Source organism: Chelon labrosus, assembly GCF_963514085.1.
Source record: "Chelon labrosus genome assembly, chromosome: 17".
NCBI classification, from domain to species: domain Eukaryota; kingdom Metazoa; phylum Chordata; class Actinopteri; order Mugiliformes; family Mugilidae; genus Chelon; species Chelon labrosus.
The window spans coordinates 2,333,994-2,361,807 of record NC_140350.1 but is presented as its reverse complement, the minus strand read 5'-3'; the positions used below and the strand labels follow the sequence as shown (position 1 = coordinate 2,361,807).

Genomic DNA, 27,814 nt, shown 5'->3' with positions numbered 1-27,814 from the left:
TGAAGCTACAGGCTACATTTTGATTTAAAAGTGAGATTTCTCCTTTGGCCCATCAGACACAGGGCACCAGATCACACTTTTTCTCCTAAGCTAAGACAATCGGATTCTCAGGCTTAGATCAGCCCACTGCTGTAATTTCAAGGGCATTTTTCTTTTGCATTATTAACAGATATTTTCCCTCTTGCAGGTCGTTTAATCATTTCATTAAGAAAATAATTGTTTAAAGCTAATTTGTGCTTTGCCACCAAGGTTAAAGTTTGCACCTTACTGTCTTAGTGGTATATGCCTGACTTGTAAGTCCAGGTATTCAAACTAAAGCATGTCTTTTGTTGGAGATGTAAAATTACATGTTGTCATATACAGTGCTGTTTAAACCTTTTGTACTCCCCTTGAGGTTTTGATTAGGTTTTGTGCAGTCTGTGTCATTTTTAGGAAATTAAATGAAAAGGAGTTAGAGAAATTACTCCCCCTTAGTTTTATTACTATTTCAAAAATGTACTGTGCTCAGATCTAATATTCAGGTTGTGGCTGTGTGCAGTGGAATTAATATCATTTCATTGGAATAAATGTTTTTAAATTCATGAAGAAAAAAAAGCTGCAGGATACAGGTTTATATGGTGCTAAGAAAACTTAATTCAAGTACATACATTGAGATAAAGGAAATGCATTTGTGGAATCACACCCTTTGGTCCTCTGGCTTTTGGCTGAGATAAAACACATTCTGAGTTTTATTTTACAAAAATATGCATAAAGTTTATCCATGCAGAATACTCTGTGGGAGCAACAGAAATAAACACTCAACACTTTGCTCACATTTGAACTACTTATACCCCACATTCTTAGATTTTTCTTAACAACAGTGCAGCTTTCAAAAGTAACTAATGTTTAAAATCTGTAGCAACAAACTGACTAAGATTTGAGCAGCATTAGCAGTGAAATACAACAAAGCTTTGACAAGCGGTTGCAGTTACGGATACATTTCTGCCTCACATGTGTCAAAATTTATATATTTGAAATTGTCCTAAAACTATATGGTGCTAGGTACCAATTTGATCTCCTTAAAGATACATAGCCTCAAGGGGTGTATGTCTTTTGTTTTAGTTTTATATTTTTTAAGCGGCACTAAAATTCATGTCTTCATGTTGAATTTGCACTGCTATGAAACATGGGAGTTAGAGTAGTGCATTTTTGCAGTTACAGTTGATGTTTTACATGTACCTTAACTTTCCTAAAAATCAGTTTTCTGGAAAAACTGTTCAATTAACCCCCCCATGTCAGGGAAGCTTTTAATTTTCATGCCTCTGAACAACAAGATATATCTGAATGTTCCTCTGTGTTTAACATTTTAAGTGATTAAAACTGGTTCCAGATTCAGTGGTTTAGTATTTGCTTATTCAGTGCCTAATTATTATTATTATTATTTTTTTTTTTATCCAAATGCAGATTTTTCACATCATACTAGGTTTTACATTCCCTTTTATTACCCATGAGTGTTATACAAGTAACCATCACTTTGGAAACGGGTCAAGGTTAACAGGGTGTGGACTCAATAGCAATACCACAATACAACATCTCAATGATGATATGTAATTTAAAATTGAAAATTTTCACATTGGAAGTAATGATACTTTTTGAGCCCAATTGTTATGGACGTCCAGTCTATTCTTAGCACTACAAAAGGCTTAACCAAGAGCTACACTATATTGCCAAAAGTACTGGCTCATCTGCCTTTCCACACATATGAACTTAAGTGACATCCCATTCTTAATCCATAGGGCTTAATATGATGTTGGCCCACCCTTCTCAGCTACAACGGCTTCAACTCTTCTGGGAAGGCTTTCCACAAGGTTGGGAGTGTGTTTATGGGAATTTTTTACCATTCTTCCAGAAGCGCATTTGAGGTTAGACCCTGATGTTGAACGAGAAGGCCTGGCTCACAGTCTTCGCTCTAATTCATCCCAAAGGTGTTCTATCGGGTTGAGGTCAGGACTTTGTGCAGGCCAGGCAAGTTCTTCCACACCAAACTCACTCATCCATGTTTTTATGGACCTTGCTTTGTGCACTGGTGCGCAGTCATGTTGGAACAGGAAAGGGCCATCCCCAAACTGTTCCCACAAAGTTGGGAGCATGGAATTGTCCAAGATCTGTTGGTATGCTGAAGCATTCAGAGTTCCTTTCACTGGAACCAAGGGGCCCAAGACCAGCTCCTGAAAAACATCCCCACACCATAATCCCTCCTCCACCAAACTTCACCCTTGGCACAATACAGTCAGACAAGTACTGTTCTCCTGGCAACCTCCAAGCCCAGATTCACCCAGCAGATTGCCAGATGGAAAAGCGTGATTCATCACTCCAGAGAACGTGATGAATCTCCAGAGAACTGCTTTAGAATCGAGTGGTGGCGTGCTTTACACCACTGCATCCAACGCTTTGCATTGCACTTGGTGATGTATGGCTTGGATGCAGCTGCTCAGCCATGGAAACCCATTCCATGAAGCTCTCTGCACACTGTTCTTGAGCTAATCTGAAGGCCACATGAAGTTTGGAGGTCTATAGAGATTGACTCTGCAGAAAGTTGGCGACCTCTGCACAGTACGCGCATCAGCATCTGATTTAACAGACCTGCCACTTCGTGGCTGAGTTGCTGTCGTTCCCAATCGCTTCCACTTTGTTATAATACCACTGACAGTTGACTGTGGAATACTTAGTAGCGAGGAAATTTCACGATTGGACTTGTTGCACAGATGGCATCCTATCAAATTCACTGAGCTCCTGAGAGCGACCCATTCTTTCACAAATGTTTGCAGAAGCAGTCTGCATGCCTAGGTGCTTGATTTTATACACCTGTGGCCATGGAAGTGATTGGAACACCTGAATTCTATTATTTCAATGGGTTGGTGAATACTTTTGGCAATATAGTGTATGTATATCGACAAAGTTGGACATTAACATTGTACACGTGTATCTGCTGTTGTGTGGTCCAATTACATCAGTAAACATTCAGTTTTTATTTTGTATTTCCTAACCTGTTAGAGAATGTTACTACTTGTATTAATTTATTGAAATTAATTCAGTCCCTAATCTTAGGTCCATTGCATCCATTGCATTGAACTGACTGGGCATTTGGAAGACATGATTTACAAGCACAGTTCAAGCTATTGTGATAAAGAGAATGTGATGCAGTATAATGGGACATATTTGCTATACACTGGCGTGACAAATGATCCACTCTTACTAGAATTTAGCAGAACAACTGTCGGCGCTACATCAATCAGGCCTTTGTGATTGTAAAAGATGAAGCTTTATGACTTTCTCCCTAGAGCTTGTAATAATGGAGGGAAATAAGTTATGCTTTAACGTGGCAACACTCACGTGGCCACAGATAACTGTTCTTTTGTTTTTCTTTTTTCCATATGAGGTCTTAAAGTTTACACAGTTCCACCTATTGAGCTGGAGTCCAATTCATTTAGTTCACTTACTGTCAGTGAGAAATGACTTAAGCCTTCCTCTTGCTTCTCCAACACTGGTACACATCAGTGACTTATCGAAATAAAAAGGCACTATAACTACAAATTATACATTACATGTGGAGAGGTTTGGTTTAACTACACATGTCTGAACATGTTTTTGGAAAACTGTATCTCTCATCATAAGGCCCAATTGGGTCAGAATGAAATGTGTATAAGCATCAAGGATAATTCAAGATGACCACCCTTGTATACATTTCGTATAGGTGTTACTATTTAAAGTGACTATTTAATTTTGGTATGTCATTATTAAGATTATCTATGTGATTATTTTGTCTCGGCTCTTAAAGATCCCCTCTACAACAATAAGGTTCAAACATACACCCACTTTGCAATAACTGTAATAACTGTAAACTTGTTTAACAGACATGTAAACAGGTTTACCCCTTTGTAGCTCGGTCACGCTGCGCTGTCTGAATAGTACAAAGATTCAACCCAGATGACAATGCGGGGCACAATACAGTGGCTGGTGTTTACAAATAGCATCCATGCCTTTAACTAAACGTACTAACCCAGGCCAGTTATCAATCATCTTCAGATCCTGGCTCAGTGGTACAACATAACCACATGGATAAAGAAATCAGATTGTTACTAGAAGTCAGTACTTCATAATTATTTTATTGTCCATTTATGGTGAGAGTGTTTGAATTTGAATGTTTTTTTTTTTTTTTTTGTAGCTATGCTGTTTCCCAAATTGACAAAAATAATAAAAGCACAAAGCCCACCAGCAAAGACAGTTTGACCTCATGATCAGAGACAGGCAGACAATGTGACAATGAATGTGCTTTGCAATCGTGACTGCTGGATTGTGACATTGTCCGTCTGTTCCAGACAGTGTCGTCCAGACAGACAGAATGGTGAGATGACATAAACACAGGCACACGAGACATAACACTTCATTCACAAAAGCTCTGTTTCATCACGGCTATTTGGGTCGGTCACTTGACCATTATTGTCTCGTGTCGGTGTAGGGCCGGAGCAAAAGCGTGCCAGACTCAACTCTGACTGCTTTCCATGCTGTTATTACCTCAAGGTCAAACCAAATGGTGTTACTGAGCACCTCACGGGAGTTTTATCAGTTTTTGTTAGAGACGTTTGTGTTATTATTATCATTATTTTTCATTATGTGACAAGAACAGTTTAATTAAAGCTGACTGGAATTCTGTCCTGTCTAAATAGCAACAAACCAAACATCAGTACATTTATTTTAATATATTTATTGGCAACACTGCATTTCAGGAGAAAGAGTTCACAAAGGATTGATTATGAAATGATGTTGTTAATAATGTATAAATAAAACAATTAGAGTAACATGATTGCACCTACACATCTAATAGTTATAAATGAGTTTTGTCTTAACTACATAAAGTCCACTTCAACTGAATTATCAGATCCCACTCAATGTTGAGAGGCAAAGAGGGGCTGGGTGAGATTTAAGATGTCAAAATGGTGCATCCAGAAGTGAGCATTGTCAGTTACCAGCAAGAATATGCTGTGATCAGGCATCACAAGACGGCTGGAGGAGTGCTAAGACCGCACAGCACAGCATCTGTAAAATGAGAAAATGTATCTTAGCAACAGTATCTCTTTATCGTCCTTACAATTCATGTTTTAGTTCTTTCTGATGATTTCCTTAAAGTGTCATCTCTGTAACCCTATTCAACTATTACAAAGTTCTACCAAAAGATATTTTCAGGCCTACCTGTATCGCCGAGGGCAACCATGATGACCGACAATATATTCCTGAGCGTGGCAGAACCGTCTGCAGAGTCCTCTATACCCACAGGTCCAATACTGCATTTCTGGATCATTTCCTGTAGACATATTTTTTAAAACATCACAAATATGTTCCAGTATCTCTGATTAATGTTGCTTTACTGACTTTTTTATTTAATCATGATAATGTCCTGTAACAGAAAACTCTTGTATGTCTCCTCAGAGCCACACAAACAGGCTTAGGAGGATCACAGTGAAGTCTGAGCATTTGTCTCATCAAGATTTGCGTGATTTCATCTCACACTGCAACAAAGTGGATGTATTTACAGCTTACCCTCTCCAGCTGCGAGAATCAGGAGAAGCACAAGGAGAACCAAGCTCAGTCCCTTCATGTTTGGGTACCACTAAGCTCTCAGACACTGCTGCTGTGAGGCTGATGCTGCATTTATACAGCATTTCAAGCATGGGGGAGGGGTCCGTCGTGCTCTGTCCAAATCACAATAACAGAGTATCGCTGAATGATGGGAGTCTGAGGGCTGAAGGTCAGGACTATAAGCTTACTCAGCTTAGTCAACAGCTGCTGCCTCTTGAGAATTAGAAATTACTTTTAGGTATTTTAGAAAGAAAACACACACTGTAATTTTCTATGCTCTATGTGCCAGAAAATTGTTTATTATTCCTCCAGCTTGGTGATTTTATGTTAGAAATTTTCTCCACTATTTACCATTACAGAAAGCTAAATAAAGAGGGGGCAGTTGCCTGGTATAGTACTTACATGAGTCTGTATGCCCAGACAGAGGAGTAAACAAAGGACTCCTTCAACAAAACAAGCCATTCATTGCAATAAGGTGATTTACCATATAATCTGTTTATTATAGTAAACAGCACAGATCAGTCTGACCTGCTGTGTTTTTTGTGCTGCTCTCTGTTCATCCACTCCACATCTGAATATGGCAGTAGTTCACACGTTATTGCTGATGCCGTGAAACTGCAATCACACTGCACAAAACACGGTCCGGTGACGCAAGGTAGGATTGTTAACAAAACAATAACAGCACAAGGCATGTACAGACATGTACTTGTACAGCATGCCCCCTAGTGCTTATGTCAATGTTTGCTGTTGTTGTTCTTGTAGTTGGTAATTCTGTCACACACACACAAAAAAAGGCATCTTCAAGGCGATTAAAAAGATCTATTGTTGATCAATCTCAGGAATGTTTTTTACAAACAAAACTGTAGGTTGTTCTGGTAAAAACAAGGAGCAACTGAGCATGAGAAGCCTAGCAGCATTACAATTGTCTGCATCAGATTTAGGCCAGTGCAACAGACCCATTTAATAGCACTCTTGATTAGGTGTAAAAATAAATTATATAATTTTTCTTTGCTTTGCTTTTAAGGGACTTACACCGTGTAAATTCAAGGACACTACAATTATGGGATGTAATGATGCCCATCCTATCAGACTGAATCATATAGAGGACTTTGAAACCATCCATCTTATCCCCTAATCCAGGGATGTCAAACTCATTTTAGTTCAGAGGCCACATACAGCCCATTTGATCTCTAGGGGCCGGACCAGTAGCATAATAGCAGAATAATTTATAAAAAACGACAAGTACACTATGAAAATCAGCATTCATTGTACGAACAACCTGAAGGATCCCTAGGATCAGCAAATACTTTTATAATGAAAGCCAAGAGCGCTAGTATCCTGTGATAGACTGCCCCTCCCCCCCAGCAGGGATAGGCTCCAACCCCCTCGCGACCCTGTTGAGGACAGGTTACAGAAGATAAATAAATGAGCAAGTTACTTTTCTTAAAAAATGGCAGTTAATGTCTTCTATGTAATTTTTGCACTTTGCAAATTCATCTCGCGGGCCAGAGTGGAGTCTCAAGCGGGCCGGTTTTGGCCCCCGGACCGTATGTTTGACACCCCTGCCCTAATCTGTCATGTCACATTAAGCTTTGTAAAAATTCACACTCTCCCCTAACTTCTTCTGTCACTTTCTTCTTATCTGTCTAGGGTATCTAAAACAAGAAAAGAAAAAGAGCCTCACAAAAATCATATTCAAGACGTTTATTATCATTCCAGTTAATTAATAAGTTCCAGATAATGAAATAAGCCTCCATTTATTTTTGATTTTTAACCAGTATATACAGTCAATGTTTTTAACTAGATATTACAGCCTTTCTGGTACAGGGGGTGGCGCTATATCTTTTCAAATGCAGATTTTCAACAGAGCGAAGAAAAAAAAATCATCTGCGCATGCGCTTCCTTGACAGCCGCAGCCAGCCAACAGCAACAGTCTGGACGGTCTGCCCTATCATTCCAAGATGGCGGACCTCTTAGGTTCAATCTTAAACTCGATGGAAAAGCCCCCCACAGTCGGCGACCAGGAAAGCCGACGAAAGGCACGAGGTACACAATCTATCGACTAAATAGCGGCGCACTTTGTGATAGTTTGAAACTGGTGGAATGAATAGGACAAGGGATTGGTGTGTGTGAGGGATTGAAGGTGTGTGTGAACAGAGAAGGACAGGAGAACAGAGCATTTCTGGTATTGCCATTGGCCAGTTGAGCTTTCAAGTAAGCGCTGTTGTCCCGGGTTTAGCACCGCCTCCACGGTACATGCTGCCCCACTTTATCTGTGGTAGACTTCCACAGACCAAAGTCTGTACCACAGACAACTGCCGGGATACAAACTGTAAACAACCAGCACTATTTTATCTGCCGCGCCTCGTGTGTTAACAAGTTATCTCTGAGCATTTATAGCGATCTGTCTCCAGATACAAAAACCTTACAAGATCATGTTCTTTCAATTCACCACGAGTTACATGAAAGGTGTCGTTAGGGACAATTTTGTGTATTTTCTGTGTGTGCATTTAGTATCAAAACTCAGTTTCTCAAATCTAAAATTGCAATACTGTGGTAAAGATGAGGGGAGTATTGCTACAAATAAACAACATAATCCACTTTCCTCTACGACAAAATGTGATCAAAAATAAGTTTAATCATTAAAAGTATCCATGTCAATAAAAACATGAGGAACATGCATCACCAGATTTTTGGCCTGAGGGATCTGGGAATGTTTGTTATTACAGAAAGTGTGTCTTTCGATTGGCCATCTTGTAACAAAAGTCATTAAAGTGAAGAAGACTGCATTCTCTGTGTTTACAATGCAACCTTTGAATATGATCTGACTTGTATAAACTGTTCTTTAAAGAGCAAGCAGCAAGACTCAAGAAGATGGAAGAACAGGAGAAAAGAAAGAAAGCAGAGTTTAGGAAGAAGGTGAGGCCTTCCGTGTTGCATCTAACAATGTATTTAACTCCCGTGTCCTCCCTACACTGCTGTTGGTATTTATCTGTGGCTTCACACATCAATTTTTTAGATGGAGAAAGAGGTGTCAGATTTCATTCAGGACAGTTCACAACAGAAAAGAAAATACAATCCCATGGGCAAGATCGAAAGGAGTATATTGTAAGTAGTCATCACATCAAAGAAGCCTTTTTCTCTCCTGCATACTCATGTCTGTTTAAATTTAACATTTTTCTGTGTCATAGGCATGACGTAGCAGAAGTAGCTGGTCTGACTTCTTTTTCTTTTGGGGAGGATGAAGAGAGCCGATACGTCATGCTTTTTAAGAAGGTTTGAATGTTTTACTTTTAATATGGTATTTGGATATTAAAAAAAACAGTCACATGAGCATGCAATTGTGGGGAAATTGGGACTTATTTTCTGCCTTGTGTCTTGGCAGGAGTTTGCTCCGTCAGATGAGGAGCTGGAAGCCTATCGCAAAGGAGAGGAGTGGGATCCAAAGCTGGCAGAGGAGCGGCGCAGACTAAAAGTGAGACTGGATGCTCTTATGTTTTATCTCAAAGAATCCAGTTACGTCTGTGTTTCTAGATGGCAGCCCTTACTATATAACAATAAAATCTGAAAGTAGACAAATGGCTTTCATACCAGCAGTAAACACTGAAGCTTATATGCTACTTCAAAAAGCTGACATCTGTTCAATATGTATGCAGATGTCTCTTGATTAAAGAGAAAACACTGAAACTCAACATAAAGAAGAAGGTGAGAATTGAGAAATGTAGCTAAATTTTAAAATTACAATTTAATTGACACTAAACTCCTACAGTATATTCCCCTTGGCAGCCTCATGATCTCTTACAGTTTTTAAGTGCTGGATTTTACCTTGATTTTCTCTTTCCTCCAGGAGCAGGCTGCATTGGAGGAAGCAGCGTCCAGTGAGTCAAAGAACCCACAAGCATGTCCCAACTCCAACTACAGAGACAAGTACAGTCACCTGATTGGCACCTCGGCTGCCAAAGATGCAGCTCATACACTAGAGGCCAACCAGGCTTACGGCTGTGGTGAGTATTGTGTTTCTCACCTTGTAAAAATGTTAAATCTTTCTCTTTATTCATTTGCTTGGTAATTCTGTGTATTAGTGCCGGTGGCCAACAAGAGGGACACTCGTTCTATAGAGGAAGCCATGAATGCAATCAGAGCAAAGAAGCGGCAGAAGAAAGAGGACGACACAGGGGCGCACAGCAGCACTTCTTGAGTCTCCTCTGTTTTTGCTCTCTACCTGCTGTATGTGTGTGTGTGTGTGTGTGTGAGTGCATTATTGTGTCTCATTCATCCTGTAATGCAATATCCTGTGTGTCAGCTATTTAAATCTATATGACAAGGCATGAGTTGAATATGTATGCCACTCTCTGAGGAAGACTTTGCTTAGATCTGGAGTGGAGAATGCTCAGGTATGTCTGATCCAGGACGTTATTGTGTGTTTATACATGTGACATTCAGTCTGATTTTTACAGTATAAGGAATTGGTTTAAAAATAATAATAATAAAACTGTCTAGGTGTTCAGCTTCACCTGACATAGAGTTTTAAATGACATTTATTATGCATTTACAGTCCTAACTGGACATTTTATCATTGAACATATTGATGATTTTGAGCCTTGCCTCTACTGGGTTAGGAAGGTGTAGCTGAAAAGTCCCTCCAACAGTATTCCAAATATCCAGTGCAGGTTTATGAAGGGAAACAGCAATGCGATCTCTTGACCAGCTTTTGGTTTGTTGATTTTTTTCTTTCTTCCCAACCTTTGCAAAACTGGAAATGTACAATTTTGTCTCTCATAACAAGAAACCCATTTTAGAAAAATACTTTTTAGAAATGTGTGGTTAAGTCTGAGAGTTTCTTTGTTTCTGTACATCTGCACTGATTTTTTTCTGTTACTCCAGTAAAATGTTTTATTATGAAGCCAGGTGATGGCTTACAAAAGGCGTCATGGTAGGGAGTACCAGTCTGCTTGTTGGGATTTGGGTTTTAGTTTTATTCCAGGTCTTTTGTCAACCATTCAATTGAGCAAAAGTTGATCAGCGTCACAATGTCTATTTTAACATGGTTGCACATTTTTATCCTCATGTGTATTAATAAATGGAAATTAGTATTAGGCGTTGGTATACTATGTGTCCTTTATTTATGCATAAACAGAGCATTTTAATTCTAGACCCATTTAGTGATAAGTCACTGTCACAGAATGTAATCAAAGATAGCATGTCTTAGTTATAAGAGCACTTATATTTATTTGTTAGCATAACGCCTAGTAGATTTGCAGATTTGCACATTGTCTATTTACAGATCTAACCACTAATCATCTCTTATTTAAGTCCAAAGGTTCATTGGTGATTCTAAATTGGCCGTAGGTGTGCATGTGAGTGTGAATGGTCGTCTGTCTCTCTGTGTTAGCCCTGTGGAAGACTGGAGACCTGTCCAGGGTGTATCCCTGACCTTAACCCTCGTTATAGGCTCCAGCCCCCCTGCGACCCTTCACAGGACAAGTGGTTACAGAAGATGAATGAATGAAAATCAAGAAATCCCCAGAGCTAGCAATAAGGTGACTGTAGCGTTGTAAGGAAGAAACCATACTGTATGTTTGTGGCTGACAGAAAGGTAGAGACAGAAAATGATAAGAGGAGGACAAGAGTGCATCAGATTAAGCAACATGACTGGTTCAGGATCTCCTGAGCTAGCTCTCACTATAAGCTCTGTCAAAAAGAAGGTTTTCAGCCTGACCTTAAAAGTAGAGAGGTTGCCTTTGCCTCCTGAACCCAAACTAGGAGCTGCATAGAGGTACGAGCCTCCTATTGAATAATTACTGCATGGGCAATTATCTCTCAGCTGACAACAAGTTCTTTAACCCCAACTGATGCAATGAGTAGCTTCTCATTTCTTAAACAACCTCCAACAGTCATTGGCATGCATCAAGCAGAGAAAACACCTAAGGAGATTGTAGAAACTACTAAAATTGGGTTAAGAACTGTCCAACGCATTATTAAAAACTGGAAGGATAGTGGGGAACCATCGTATTCGAGGAATTAATGTGGTTGTAAAAAAATCCTCATTGATCGTGATCGGTGATCACTTAAACGTTTGGTGAAATCAAATCAAAGAAAAACGACAGTAGAACTCAGGGCTATGTTTAATAGTGAAAGTAAGAGCATTTCCACACGTACAATGTGAAGGGAGCTCAAGGGATTGGGACTGAACAGCTGTGTAGCCTTAAGAAAACCATTAATCAGAGAGGCTAACCAGAAAAGAAGGCTTCAGTTTGCTAGGGAACATAAAGATTGGACTCTGGAGCAATGGAAGAAGGTCATGTGGTCTGATGAGTCCAGATTTACCCTTTTCCAGAGTGATGGGGGCATCAGGGTAAGAAGAGAGGCAGATGAAGTGATGCACCCATCATGCCTAGTGCCTACTGTACAAGCCTGTGGGGGCAGTGCTATGATCTGGGGTTGCTGCAGTTGGTCAGGTCTAGGTTCAGCAACATTATGTGCCCAAAGAATGAGGTCAGCTGACTACCTGAATATACTGAATGACCAGGTTATTCCATCAATGCACTTGGGCTCAAATTGTGAAAGAGTGGTTCAGGGAGCATGAGACATCATTTTCACACATGGACTGGCCACCACAGAGTCCAGACCTTAACCCCATTGAGAATCTTTGGGATGTGCTGGTGAAGGCTTTGTGCAGTGGTCAGACTCTCTCATCACAGCGTATTCAGTTCAAAAATCCTCCTCCTCACACACAAAGCCCTCCATAACCAGGCCCCTTCCTATCTCACTGACCTGCTCCATCGCCACAATCCATCCCGCAGCCTCCGTTCATGTGACGCAAACCTCCTTACTCCACCACTCAAGACCAAGCATCGAACCTGGGGCGACAGAGCCTTCTCTGCAGCTGCCCCCTCCCTCTGGAACTCTCTCCCCAAACACATCCGCGACTGTACCGACCTTCCTACCTTCAAATCTCTGACAAAAACACACCTTTTTCAAATTGCTTTTAATGTTTAGCTCAGTTTATTGTGTTTTTGATGTTATATTTCACATTGTTTTGCTAATTTGATGTCCATTTTATGTAAAGTGTCTTTGAGTATATTGAAAAGCGCTTTTAAATAAAATGTATTATTATTATTATCATCAATACAAGATCTTGGTGAAAAATGAATGCAACACTGGATGGAAACAAATCTTGTGACATTGCAGAAGCTTGTTGCAACAATGCCACAGCGAATGATTGCTGTAATCAAAGCTAAAGGCGGTCCAACGGAATATTAGAGTGTGTGACTTTTTTTTTAGTAGTGTCTTTTATTTTTTTTGGCCAAGCAGTGCATTTCAGTACATTTCACAAGTAAATCTTGCCTCTCCTCACAAACCTTTGTTATTATAGCAACTTGTTGTAGATTAAATTGGTGTAGTATACTTAAATTATGTCCACCTGCCCCAGTTTAAACATTAGAGCAGAAGAATGCACTTAATTTCAGCTAGTATGTATAGCATACAATGAAAGGGGCTAACTGGTACTAATTTGCATATTTTATAGAGTTCTTGTAGCCTACTTCATTAAAATTATTTATGAAGGACTTGTAGTTACAGTATTCTTATAGTGTGAAAATGCTATTAAACACATTTCAACAACAGAGGGGGGCCTCTGTTAGTTGGTCGCTCCCTTTTGGTGATGCGTTCACGGCACTGTCATCCCCGTTTGTCTCCTGAAGAAGGCGCCATAGATTAAAAAAGACAAATATTTTTTTTCAAATATCCTTCTTTCACACTGTCCTGCAGTTTCTGTCCTGCAGAAACACATAGCTATTTATTGTGCGCAGAAGACTCCGGCACGCACGTGTAAAAAAAAAATGAAGTCCACATTTTTGTTCTTTTTCATCATTTGGTTTGCAGCTGCAGAGCTAAAACCCCGGAAAGGTAAGACAACACAGCCTGCGGATGCTTATTCTGTCTTGATCAAGCGTGAGGGGCTTTAAATGAAGGGGGAAAGCGATGAAAATGTGACTCAGATGAGCAAAGTTTTGCTCGGACTGAGCTCACTCCAAACACTTCGGCATTTTTGTTCTGACGCTTATTTATGTCTAAATAAAAAGCCTCCAGAAGTTAAATAATGAAACTGCTAGGGAAAGGAGAGGGGTCGTTGTTGCCATATGTAGTTTTCAAAATGTTTCATTAGTCCACAAGCTTTTATTTTTAGTTAGAACTGTTTATGTGCGCCATATAAACGTTTCTCGAGAGCTCATCTTTCTCATTGTTTGACAACCAGGGGCCGGGGTGGTATGTACTTTTAAAGACAAGACATACAACCCAGGGGACAGCTGGCATCCTTATCTGGAGCCTTTTGGATTCATGTTCTGCATGCGCTGTGTGTGCTCAGAGGTACGTTTAATATTAAGAAACTTAAGGAGCGTTACACTCAAATTGCTCGACAAACAAAGTGGGAGAAGTTTAAAGTCAACCCGTTGCTCTTTTTTAGACAGGCCATGTGAAATGTAACACTATCAAGTGTCCTGCTCTGCCATGTGAAAACCCAGTGTCTGACCCTCAGCAGTGCTGTCCAAGATGTACAGGTACACAGCCTCTAAACATCTATTTTATTTTATTTTTTTTTATTTTTTTTATTTTTTTTGTTGGTTTGTTTTATGGAGAAATCATTCTGTAGTGACCCAGTGTGATCTGTCCTTCTCAGATGAGCCCAAGATCCCTGCAGGGCTGAGAGCTTCAGTGAAATCCTGCAGGCATAATGGAAGTATTTACCAGCCGGGGGAGACCTTCACTAAACACAACCTCTTCCCATCCAGGCAAAGCAATCAGTGTGTTATGTGCACGTGTTCTGTAAGTTAAATCTAGTTTGATACTTTCATTGAAAATATTCAGACCTTTAATTTCAAATACAAAGAATGGGAAAGAATATATTTTTGATGATTTGCAAAAAAAAAAAAAAAAAAAAAGTTAATATTATAAATTCCAAGCAGTGCTTTTTTTTGACTGGGAGCTGATCTTTTCCTATGAAACATATCTAAACACAGCAAGCACAACAACAACAAAAGGGCTGATTTTTTTTTTCTAACAATCTCCAAATGTTTGCAGATTAAAAATATTTCCAAAGGCTCTACACTAGTTCCAATATAAGGCACATTATCTAACATTTCCACAAATTACAGCAGTGTCCCAAGTGTTCAACTTCTTCTTCTCACACATTTAAATTTTAGATGTGTCTGAATTTCATTGTATGTGCATGCTGTGGTTTTTGAGATATAGTACGTGTACCTTTGCAGCACAAGTTATAGCTGCAGAAATGTTAAATTACTATTTATTTTTTAATACTGTGAAGACACCTCAAGTAGTCTTTTAAATCCCATGTGATGTTAAGAAATTAATTCTTTAAGCAGTTAAGTACTGTTTGTTAACAGTAACCATAATAAAATATCACAGTAGATATTTTAGACATGTTGAGTTGTTACATTGTCAGTATTGAAATTCAGCACAGTGTACAGCTTTCAATTCAATTCGATTTTATTTATATAGCGTCAATAATGATACAAATTGTCTCAATACGCTTTACAAAATCCGGTCTGAAACCCAGACTGAAACCCCCAGAGCAAGCCTTAAGGCGACGGTGGCAAGGAAAAACTCTCTTTTAACAGGAAGAAACCTTGAGCAGAACCCAGCTCATATGGAGGGACCCATCTGATTGAGACCGGCTGGATAGAGGAGACATGCAACAGTTGCTATACATGTCATACAGTAGTAGCCCAGAATTGCATGAGTAGTAGTAGAGAAGAAATTAGATACGAAATTATTAGAAGACAGGAGCTCAGTGCCAGAGAAAAGAAATGAGAGGACAGGACCTCTGTGCCAGAGAGCAGAGAATAAAGGACAGGAGCTCAGTGCATCGTCCCCCAGCAGCCTAGGCCTATAGCAGCGTAACTAAGGGGTGGTTCAGTCCAGCCCTAATTATAAGCTTAATCAAAAAGGAAAGTCTTAAGCCTGACCTTAAAAATAGAGAGGGACTCTGCCTCCGAAACCCAAATTTGGAGCTGGTTCCTCAGGAGAGGAGCCTGATAGTTGAAGGCTCTACTTCCCATTCTACTTTTTGAAATTCTAGGAACCACAAGTAGGCCTGCACTTTGAGATTGAAATGATCTGTTGGGATGATATGGTGCAATGAGGTGTTTAAGATATGACGGAGCTAGGTCTTTTAGGGCCTTGTATGTAAGGAGGAGGATTTTAAATTCTATTCTAGATTTTAAAGGGAGCCAGTGAAGAGAAGCTAAAACTGGAGTAATATGATCTCTCTTTCTAATTCCTGTCAAGATTCTTGCTGCGGCATTTTGAATCGGAGGCTTTTTAAAAAGCTGTTTGGATAGCCAGACAGTAATGAATTATAGTAATCCAGCCTGGAAGACACAAATGCATGAACTAGTTTTTCAGCATCACTCTGAGACAGGATGTTCCTAATTTTGATGATATTACACAGGTGAAAGAAGGCAGTCCTGGTTACTTGCATTATGAGTGAATAAAGGACATATCCTCTTCAAATATAACACAAGTTTTCTCACAGTAGTACTGGAGGCCATCCAGAGAAACTAAACGATTAGATATGAATTTCTGAGGTCTTTAGGGCCAGATACAATGACTTCTGTTTTGTCTGAGTTTAAGAGTAGAATATTACAGGTCATCCAAGCCTTTATGTCTTTAAGCCATGCTTGGAGTTAAACCAGCTGATTAGTTTCTCCACGGTGGAATGATAATTTACTGAAGTTGCAGTTGAAATTGATTGCTGTGGCATTGTTTTCAAGACATGGACTCGGGGCGGTGGTTCTCCTTTTCTTTTCACAGAATGGAAACATCTTCTGTGCTCTGAAAACATGCCAGCCTATCACCTGTTCCTCACCAGCTTCAGTTCCAGATACCTGCTGTTTGGTGTGTAAAGGTAGTCAAGCGTCTCCAAACTGAGAAAATGTCTTTATTCTGTTTCCAGCCTAGAACAGTACTTTTTGGGATTGTAAGGTTCAGTTTAGGACTGTGCATCTGAAGCAGCTATCTCTCATATGCAAATGGATGCACAACTCTCTATACTTGATGAAATGATCAAATTTATGTTTAATTTTGTTCCACTTTTTTGGGCCGCATCAGACAAAATTCTAGTGAAAGTCAGTATATGGTAACTGACTTACTGCCCAGCCCTATTGCAAATGGCTGCTATATTTTCCATGTTAATCACATTGATTGTGATCTTTTTCCCTTAGATCATGGCACCAGTGGGTCCTCGTCAACTGAGGATGGAAACCTGCAACTGAACAGAGGCGTGGTACGTTCTTGCTAGTTTGTCATTAATTATGTGAGATATAACTTTTATGTAGAAGTTTGCTTGTCTTTGAAAATATATAAAAGTATTGTAAAGTGGTCTCACAGGATCTGATAAAGTGCCCTTTGTCCATGTCAGTGAGATCAGTGCCTTTCGTCAGGGGATAAGCGTATTATTTATAAAAGGTTCCATATAGCCATTTGCTCAACTTGACATCACATTATATAAATCATTCCTGGAATATCTGTTTCGCTGTGATCGTTAAAGACAAAGGCCTCATAATTTCTCCTCAAGATCCGTGAAGCATTTTTTCCCAATAATAGGGCTGGGCTGCAGTGTTGTTCTATTTCAAATGTTGGAAAATTCTGAGATGTCGGCAGTGATTCAGATGACTGAAGCCAGGCTATGAAGTTTTAAGATTTACGACAGGTTATGATATGTTCCTTCGGTTACCACTCAGAGAAAAGCCAACAGTCAACTACTGAATAGCTGAAAGATAACTGTGTTTTATTATATCTGTGTTTGGAAAAGAGGCATTCAGTTGACCAATGCTCTGGAGAGCTGATCAGGGCACGGTCTGACCGCGCCACTCCCACCAGGGTCAAGACTTCTCCCAGAGGCCTGAGTCTCAGTAAACTTAACCTCAAAGGGGCTTCAGAGACCACTGTGAAGATTCTGTTGCAGAGGAAACACCAGAGAGGTGAGACTTTGTCAAAACAGAACGATCATTTATAGGCATTTGATTTTATGGACATGTTCCTCACAACTTTAGGATTGTTTCCATATGTAGCAGAACGCTCAGATGTTTTCCATTTCTCACAGCGTGTTTATACAATGGGAAGACATACTCTCATGGAGACATGTGGCACCCAGTTTTGGGGAAGGTCCTGGAATGCATCCTTTGCACTTGTACTGATGGTCTCCAGGACTGCAAACGCATCACATGCCCCAGCCAGTACCCGTGCCAACATCCTATGAAATCAGCAGGAAAGTGCTGCAAGACTTGTCCAGGTAGTCAAACATAAAGAACTGTTTACACTGATATGATGTTGTAAACATAATACACTCACGTTGTAAAGATAATACTTTCTGTTTTCTGTTCCTCAGAGAGCAAAGCTGAAAGTAACCAGACCCAGTGCTATCTTGGATTTAAAAACAACCTCTTGGTGTATAAAGTAGAATCACCTACGAAAGTAGACACACCCGACACTGTTCGGATCATCGCTGTTGAAAGACAGAGTACGGCTGAGGTTGAAGTGCAAGTGTGGAACACCGTAGAAGGTACTGTGACTACTATATCAAAGGAATAATTTCACATTTTCCACACTTCAAGTTAGATGAGAAGATCGAGATCACTCTCATGATACCTGCCTGATTAATATCAGTATAGGCCTCAAATCCACTACCCAGAAGAATCTTCTATTTCAATTTCCACTGTAGAAAGCTCCTGCTCAACATAGGCAGGATTCTTGGCTAATTGTCAATGTAGTCACTTGTGAGTTTTGTTAAGTTTCCATCCACAGTTGGCATTTCCTTTGGAAGCAATGGTGCAGTCAGAGAGTTTTTGGTAGACCTTGTAGTTTCATGTTGATCCATTTGGCCATCACCCTGATTTTCTCTGACTAATCAGTAATCTGCGAGTCCTAGTCATTTTACTATTGGCTCAAGTCACTTGGAAGTTTGACAGTACCAAAATCAAGTAGGGTTAGTTCTGCCTTCAATGAGCACTTCTAAACTTTATCCTAACAACATGGAAAGTGCTGTACACAAAATGCTTGGTAATTATGTTTTGAGAACACCCCTTCTAGTCAACTGTTGGTGTCCACAGCTCACTGAGTCTTGCAGCGAGTTAGCATGCTAATAATTGGTTAGCATAATGTAGTGAATGTAAAGACATTTTGGAAACTGGAGCAAACTTGTCAAAACTTGTGTACTCGTACATTATGAGAAATTTCCACTTATGAGATTGTAAATAAGATCGATTTCTTTCATGAACACACTCAACACAATCCCATTTGAAGGCAGCATAAATCTAACTGAGCTGTGCCTTACAGTGAGACTGAGACATTAGCTTAGCTTAGCATAAAGAGTGTAATGCAGCAAACACGGCAAAGAAAATGCTTGTTTAAAAAAAATCGAAGAAAAGTGATGTTTTTATTAATTATAGAGGTGCAGGTTTGTAGATTTTTTTTACCATTTCATTTGACAGAGACCTGCTAGTTGTTTCCCAGTGTTTCTAGGATTTAGTAGTTGTATTATTTCCCAGAGCTGAAACTTGTTTGCCACCAATTTAACTCAAACACATTACAGACATTGCAAACATAGTACATAACAAATACATCAACAAAAACTAGTCTTTATGTTTAGTTAAGCTACCTGTCTGCTCAGTTATTTTTAATGTACAGCCATGAGAGGGATATCAGTCTTTTCATCTAACTATTTTCAGCAAAGGGGATAAGAATATTTGCCAGAATGTCCTAAGTACTGATGCAAGACAAATATAGTACAGAGTACTGCTGCAACAGTGTCTGATTCTCAACTTATTTCTACAGGTGTTTTACAGTTAATGGAAATTGGCGATGTTCAAAGAAAAGACATTATGGATCATCCAGAAAATTACACAATGCTCGCAACACTTGATGAAGGTTTGTCCTTGAAATGGTTTTAAAGTGACTTAAAGATGCATTTATGTGACTGATTGTAATATGATTATTGATATTTTTAGTATCGGATTCATGCTAACTCGAGTACAATTTTCAGAAACGTGGAAAAAATTTAAAGACGAGGGACAAAATCTGAGCAAAGCTCCTCAAACCACGATCTGTGAAGATGGGATTCGAGAGGTGGTGACTTTCCTCAACCCCAAGCAAACTGAAGGCCTGTGTTCACCCTAATAATCACTATTAACATTCCCAACATGGCTGACACATACAGTATATGTATATATAATTCATACATGTTGCACTTGGATGTCATTCCGGTAAGTGGAATTTCTCATTTATAAAGTTCTTTATCTATTAACTGATACATCATTGACCATGGTGTTTTTAATCATCACATATTTTACTTGTAAATCATTAGGTTACAAAACACAGACTATATCAGTGTCTTTCACTGTCTTGGTGAAACTATTTGGTGGATTTATGTGGAAGCTCGAAACTAAAATGTGAATGTTGAGCGTGGACTCACCCAGTTATGAATGTGTGGGTGGGGATTTGGAAACTCTGACATTACCGTGTACATTTACTGATAAGTAAGAGACGACATTGTGGGATCAGTATTTCCATTTTCGTAAACGTGAAATGTGAAAGTGATTTGTGTTTTTGAATGTGTTGAACAAGGGGCTACATTTGGAATGTAAAAGGTTTTTAAGGATGTTTTGATCATCAACATATTTATTGTACATTTTCATCACTCTATTTAAAGTGTATGGCTCCTGTGTGATTTTTGTTTCTATATGTTTGACAATGTGAATGTTTTTTTCTTCATGAAGTAGCACGAGTCATTAGATAAGGGTGGGTGCATAGCGACTTCACAACTGTGTATTAGTGTATTGGCGAGAAAGCAGCCTTTCTTTGTGATGTCTGATATAGACTGATGTAGCTATTTTTATGCAGCTGCAGGATTTGGTTTGTTTTCATAGCCTGACATTTTATAACTCTGCATACTTTAAGTAATTGTATTTAACAGTGGATTGTTGATGTAGCTGAATGCACTCTGTAACTCTACTCACAGTTATAAACTATAACACTTTCTGGATTCGCTTCTGGCTGTTACTTGCATGTTTAAGAGGATGTACAGCCTACATGCAATCAAACCATTTAAGTCAAGCACAATACCATTAGTAAGACAATGGGCATATCTACTTGAGACAACGTGTGTCTCTGCTGCTTTTGTGGAAGATTTCCTGATTCATCAGTGATCTGAATGCTGGCTGCAGCAGAGCGGCCCAAACACCGACATCGCCCGAAGGCTTCCATTAAATAGAGCTCCGGAAGGCCGGATAAACTGTGTTCCCGCTGGAAATGAAATGTTATCAAAGGCATGCAACTCAAAAGCAGAAGCTGAAACTCATCACCCTCGAAACACCCTATATGTTGCCAACACCAGCATTTCCAAAGTACTTGTTATTAGTTATTGTATCTTAAAGTTAGCCTCTGCTTCACACTTGTAATCCATCTACTTTTTCCGAAGATCAATTGGTTTATATGTGTGATGTTTCTGGCGCCCAGAGACCCAAACCTACACTTACATGCTAGATCCCTCCTCTTATTAGTTGCAGTTATTTAGGATGGGGGATGTGACCTGAAAGAGCCTTCAGATTTATGTGCACTGGTTCAACTACGCTCTCTTCATGTTCTGCGCCATAAAGCAAAGTCTCTTTGGAATACAAAGCATTAACAACTTCCTGCAAAATCCAGTCAGCTGGCAGTGAAGGAAGTATAAAATGTTGGACGGTGAATTATTAATCTCTGTAGAAAATAATATGTTTCATAGATATATATTGACTCTTATATCGTTATACACTGATCAAGCATAACATTATGACCACCTAATATTGTGTAGGTCTCTCTTGTGCCTCCAAAACAGTTGTGACACATCAGTGAATGGACTTGGGCCTTTGGAGAGAGCCCTGTGGTGTCTGGCAACAGAATGTTGTTAGTGGGGGGCTTTGGGTCCTATGGGTTGAGGGGAGGGGCCTCTGTGGATCATCCAACACATACTTGATCAGTTTGGGATCTAGTGAATTTAGAGGCCAGGTCAACACCTTGTGCTGTTTTTCATGTTTTTTGAGTTGTTCCTAAAGCGTTTTTTTGTGTGTGTGTCAGGCTGCTTCCTGCTGGGGATGGCTGCTGCCATCAAGGAGTGTCATTGCTATGGGGTGGTGGTGCCTGGTCTGGTCTGGTCTTGTCTGGTCTAGGTGGGTGGTGCATGTCTAAGTAACATCCACATGAATGTCAGGTCCAAAGGTTTCCCAGCAGAACACTGGATTGTCACAAGATGGTCAATGTTATTTACTTCTCCTGTCAGTGGTTTTAATGTTGTGGCTGATCAGTGTATGTACATTGTGTATACTGTATAATTATCCTTCAAGTCAATGAGAAAACCAATGAAAACCAGTCAGCTATATTCAACTTTACTTTAACAAAGGATCCCTGAGTATTACTCGCATGTGAAAGATATCGCTCCAAGTGATAAGGCCTTGAAGAATAATCAGATGACTCTACAGAACTTCATAGTTGTTTTGAGCTATTGTTCTTGTTAACTGACCTTTACTGGTATGGTTCATTCCTGCCGCTTTCATCGCCCTGTTTTCTGCCACAGGAGCAGCTGGAACTTTAAATATGCAACTGGTTTGCCATATCACCTCAGAAATTGATTAATTGTGTCAGTGTTGTGTTTGCAACTTAGGTCTGATACCTCCAAGTGGCCACAAAATGTTACTGTACAAGAAAAATTATCTTAGGCGTGCACATTTTTTTTTACAGTTCTCACACCTTTCTGACAAAGTTTACAAGACAAAAATACAGAAATCTGCATATGTCTGTATAGATGTTTATGTGTTAACTGCAAAAATGAGAGAACACTTTAAAATGAGTGCAATGAAGTTTCTAAATTTCCGTCTGTGCTCCCAGATAGTTTAATGAAAAACATATTTCTAGTTAAATGTCTTTCCACAATTCATCTGGTGAATGACTGCATTGTTAAGTGTAACAATAAGCGAAGCGCAGAGAGGCATTAATGTTTATAAAACTGAGAGTAAAGGAACAAACTCATACTTAATAAAAACAAAAACTTCAAAGTCCGAACGACAGCCTGGTCGTGGAAATAATGAGCTCTAAAAGGCTCATTTGAGCAAGATGTGTGAGAGAGGCCAGACCGTGTGCAGTCTTTCAGCAGGCCTGCTTGATCAACAGGTGTCAAATTATCACTGTGGTTCCCATGACTCAGTCAGCGTACAACTGCAGATTTGGTAGACTGAGTGGGCGCTTCAGAATAATATTGCTTCCCTTGTCTGTGAACTGCCGCCTTGCTCACTCTGCCTCCCCCCCTCCCCTTAGACAGTGACTCATTGTGTTTCTTTCACACTTTGCGCCAGACAGCTCTGTCCATCTCTCACTAAAGGCATGAAACAATATTTTGAAACGGACACACTTCCCTTGTATGGCTTCATTACTCTCACAAAAAGGCCGCCGTAATGCTGTGTTAGTTGTTGGACCTGGCAGTTTGCAGCACTGTCTCTCCCTTAGCCGTCCAAAGAGGCTGTTCCAGTCAAAAGGGTGAGAAACAAGCGTTCTACTTTGACGCTGCCAACTTAAATTGCCAACATTAAACTTTAATTAACATTTGCACGTTGTCATTTTCCCATGCAGGTCATTAAAAACGGACGTGGAGCATTTAGGTTCGAAGCGAGGTGTGTTTTCAACAAACTTGCTGCAACTGTTTTGGTATCCTTGTCATTTTTGATAGAAATCCCATCACATTTTGTGGATTCACCTCATGGGCTAACTCAGCTATGCATACTCAGTCTTGGCTCTGGCAATTGGAACAGCTGGGGGCAGTCAGTGGGTATAAATCATGCAGTCGGTCAGCTCTCTGCGTATGTGCTCTCCAGCCTGCTGCCAATGTAGCCCAGATTCAGTGAGAAGTGAAGAAAATGTGAGACTCGGGGTCATGACTCGGCCCAGGACTGAAAGCACTTCCTGGCCAAAAACTGTGATATTTACTGTAATCTGTTTCGTGGGACAGTCAAAGAACATCAACTCATGCATCCTGCAGAAAGCTAACGTCAGAGAGGATTGTTCCAGATTTTGCTTTTTGTAGCTTTGTAAGTAATCTTGCAAATGAAAGCAGCCAAATTGAAATTATTTGGACAAATTAAATAAGACATTTCCTAATCTGCTGCGGCAAGTAGTTCCTCACAGATGCATGCAGTGTTTGCGAGGAACTGAAGCATTGCAAATCAATCAGGCAGTCTTTTGAATCAAAGGGAGCCAAATTATGTTAAGTTAATTAAGTCTGATAGATGTGTTTGCTTTCATAGCTGATTAAGGTGCTCAGCAGAACCCCTGAGTTTATACTTCATCAAAATACTTCCGAAATCTATCAAGGGCTCTGTTTTTTACACCCTTACCCTCTCATTAATTAAGTTGGCCCTGATCATTTTATCTGATGACTGGAGTCTGGCCAAGAAGACTTGGACAATACCAGGATATACATTATGTCATGAACGCTTCGGCCCCATACATGTAACAGATGAGCTTAGAGATCGATATTTTAAACAACTGCTTCTAAAAAGTGAGGTCTGCTTTTTCACAGCAATAGCAAGAGATGTGACAACTTTATGATCTGCGATTAATAATGGCCTCGTTTTTGTTAGCCGGCTTATCTGAAGCCATTCCAGGATTACATGATAAGTGTGTTACAGTTCAACTGTCGATCAAAAGAAATAATGAATAGGTCCAGTCTGCAGTGAACTCATTTGGCACTTGAGTAATGAGGAGTGTTGATGAGGTATTCAGGGCCCGTGCTTCCCGAGCCAACTCTGGTGTCTGAGTCTCTGCGGGGTTATTCTCAAAGCTTAACTGCTGGCCCTCAATTTGAGAGTCAAACAAATCTTACCCAAACATTTCTCTGCTTGATTGCCGTGATGACTGCTCCAGATGTGAAACGGCACGGTGTTAAAATATACTGGGGAGAAAAAAACCTTATAGATGTATAAACACGGATCGGCCTTGCCTAAGACAAGAACCATCAGTGCCTTTCCTCACCATGTCTTTTGTTATTTTCATTTTTTTGGTTTTGGACAGAGTCTCCTGCTCCCCTGCCAGATTTTGTTATATCACCAAGACCAAGGATGAAATGTGTTTTCACTTTAATAACTCACCTCATCAGTTTTTTTACTGTTAGAGTGAGAGAGGCTAAAGAGGAAAATCATGGCTGAGGCTTTTTTTCTTGTTTATTCTGTGTTAGTGTGAAGATGAGTCCAATAAAAAATAACAAAAGGGACGTGATTTTCTATTGACTCAGCTCTACAGTGTAACTACTGGGCTCATTACAGTGAAACTGGAATAATGGTTTCATATCTGCAGGATATAAATTGCAGACATATGTGGACTGTGTAATTATCTTGCAGCCTTGAAGTGATTTGTCACATTTGTAGACCATTTTCACTCCTTTAGCAGGCATGACGCTGTGAGTGTAAATCTCCAAGATAATCAGGCCAGACAGCAGCGTTTGTTCCACACACTAAAACGCATTAAAGGAGCATTCACACACACTTTACACTCCGGTTTCATCAACTTTACTCACACAGAGCGTTTTTTTTTCGCAGGGGTGTCGTCAGGGAAACCTCAGCATGTGCTTAGAGAGCACAGATTTATAACAAAACATCTGGGTGTGTGGAGTTTGAAAGCACTGACCATCAAGCTCCATTGTGGGACGTTTGTTTTTTACACCAAAATGATGTTTCCATAAAATTAGCTTTTCTGTTTTGATTCTGTTCTGTGGCGTGTCCTGTTTGACGTCAGAAAACCGACTGCGCGTTTAAAAGTCTTAGGGAGGCCAGTGACTGTGTTACAGCGGTTGCTTTTTCGTACTTTTTTGCTTCAAACTCACCACCGAATGACCAGTATTCAAACGTTGCTTGAACAGAGATGGATGGAATTTGTGGCCAAGATGGAGAAGGAGACGCAGAAGTTTGGAATTTCTACATGCATCAGTGCATCCCACCAGGAAAGGGGCAATATTTGTGTGTCCATCCAGCCACCCACGACTACTGTAGAATCGGTTGACTCGAGAATAATTGCACCCTTCCCCACTGAAGACAAAAGCCAGATGTTGGCGAAGTTTTTGCTTTCAGTGTAAAAAGAGGCTGTTGCAACTAAAAATTAGGTCAATCCTCTGTTGCTTTGATTTTTTACCGTTGTGTTTTTATTCTATCTAATCTATCTTATTCCTGCTGTTCTCATATATTGACAGCGAGCTACTGATCACCTGATCAGACTCGAAAAGGGAAATCTAGATCTAGATTTATTTGATTAATTATTTAAGCATATTTAATCTTAATTCAATTCAGTTCAATTCAGTTTTATTTATATAGCGTCAATAACAATTAAAGACGCTTTACAAAACCCAGTCCGAAACCTCCACATCAAGCACTAAGGTGACGGTAGCAATTAAAAACTCCCTTTTAACAGGAAGAAACCTTGAGCAGAACCCAGCTCATATTGAGGGACCCATCTGCCTAAGGCCAGCCGGGTAGAGACAGAGAAGAGACAGTCTTTTCAGTCTAATTATTTAAGACTGATTGATTTTGTCAGTGCATACAAAATGTAAAGGTTTGCACAAACAGACAGAGACAAAGAAAAGGTTACCAAATGTGTTCTCTTACGTGCACTTGTGATAGGAAAAGTTTGCGTCAGTAAATGCGAACAGAGTGCCTGGAATATAACCAGCCATTAGTGTGAGTGATCATTGTCCAAACGGTGCAAAGCTAACATGTTTAACAACCTCTTGCATAATCAGGAAATTCACACATCAAGGAATTCCAACATGAAAACCCTGCACTTATACAACCGTGGATGCTTGAAGCACTAATCATTATCGCTTCAAAATGACTTCGTAACACCATTCCGGTCAGAAGATAATAAGGCAATGCCAGGACTCGCTGGCTGAAGAACAAACTCCATTGTGTTACTGAAAGCAACAACAAATCCTCTACCTGAGCTGCATTGGGTCGATGTCTGGATTGAACAGTAAACATGTTACAGAAAAAGCAATATAAATACAAACTTGATAGATACATCTAGGGTTTCTATTTAGCAGTGGTGGTTCAATACTGTTGGATGTAGTTGCAACACAGACAAGCTCTGCTGAGTGGAGCTGAACTCCAGTGGACTGGAAAATAGTATTTTTGTAGGAAAGCATCTCTGCCATTTGGCACAGTTTCGTCCTTACCATCACATGGATAAAGATGAAAAGATCCCATCGAGACTGAAGGCCAGAAGTATGACAGAGAGCGTGGATAAAAGAAAATCGCAGTGAACTATTTTTGGTGCTGACGGTTTCGAGACTCTGTTGACACAACATTGCTCACAAATATCCCACTACATCATATGTATTCAGTCTAATGATCATACTTCAAGTTTTCAAATTTCAGTGATGATAAATTAGCTGCTTTCTTTTTTTTTGCGTCATTAAATGCATGAATATATATATATATATATATATATAACGGAACTATAAAATGATATATTATGATAAGACAATGTACTACAAACAGTGGCCTTGTAGTGTCTGCTTGTTACATACTGTACGCTCTTTGCTTTCTGTATGCAGCACATAAGTGATTCAGTGTTCAATACATACAGATGCAGTGAAACAACATGTAAGGAACCCTTGCACACAACATTCAATATTCGGAGGGCCAACTGATTTATTCCACCAGTGCTGAACGTGCATTCCACATCTGCAAGCTGCTCCGTAGACAAATAATGGAAATCATATGACGGACAAGACCATGAAATCAGACAGGGACCAAACAACGAAAACAAAACGTGTCTGACTGGAAATTTAGAATACCTTACACTCTGTGCTTTAAGTACCATCACCTTTTGTATAAATAAGGTTTTATATTATAAATTATTATATTGTTTTAGTAATGTGGACCATAAATCATTCTTAGCTGCAGAGTTCTGCTAAAAACTTATGTCTGTTACAAAAGATTCCAGATAATTTAAGGATTATGCTCAGCCAAACGGATACAATGTCCATCCAGAATAGTCTAGTTGCAACACCTAAAGGGTGCACAATATTTTCAAATATGTGCAAGTTCTAAAATAACATTTTGGGTTCTTCGGCTCATTTTTTTTTTTCTGTCCTGGAGCAGTGAAG

The 27,814-nt window shown here is 39.7% G+C and overlaps 2 protein-coding genes across 2 annotated transcripts; both read left to right on the top strand.

Annotated features, from left to right (window-relative positions):
- Positions 1 to 7,403: 7,403 nt before the first annotated feature.
- On the top strand, positions 7,404 to 10,714 carry spag7 (sperm associated antigen 7). The gene is made up of 7 exons (XM_084564677.1): positions 7,404 to 7,662; positions 8,468 to 8,535; positions 8,636 to 8,724; positions 8,808 to 8,892; positions 9,002 to 9,091; positions 9,464 to 9,620; positions 9,699 to 10,714. Exons 1-7 carry the CDS (start codon positions 7,578 to 7,580, stop codon positions 9,812 to 9,814), a joined length of 690 nt encoding a protein of 229 aa, XP_084420803.1. The 5' UTR covers positions 7,404 to 7,577; the 3' UTR covers positions 9,815 to 10,714.
- Positions 10,715 to 13,457: 2,743 nt separating this feature from the next.
- chrdl2 (chordin-like 2) lies at positions 13,458 to 20,763 on the top strand (the record flags this gene model as incomplete). Its single annotated transcript, XM_084564688.1, has 11 exons — positions 13,458 to 13,524; positions 13,874 to 13,986; positions 14,084 to 14,177; positions 14,297 to 14,442; positions 16,450 to 16,543; positions 16,860 to 16,921; positions 17,450 to 17,618; positions 17,741 to 17,929; positions 18,026 to 18,199; positions 19,471 to 19,563; positions 19,679 to 20,763. The coding sequence occupies 11 exons, from the start codon at positions 13,458 to 13,460 to the stop codon at positions 19,810 to 19,812; spliced, it is 1,335 nt and encodes a 444-aa protein (XP_084420814.1). The 3' UTR covers positions 19,813 to 20,763.
- Between the last annotated feature and the right edge of the window lie 7,051 nt (positions 20,764 to 27,814).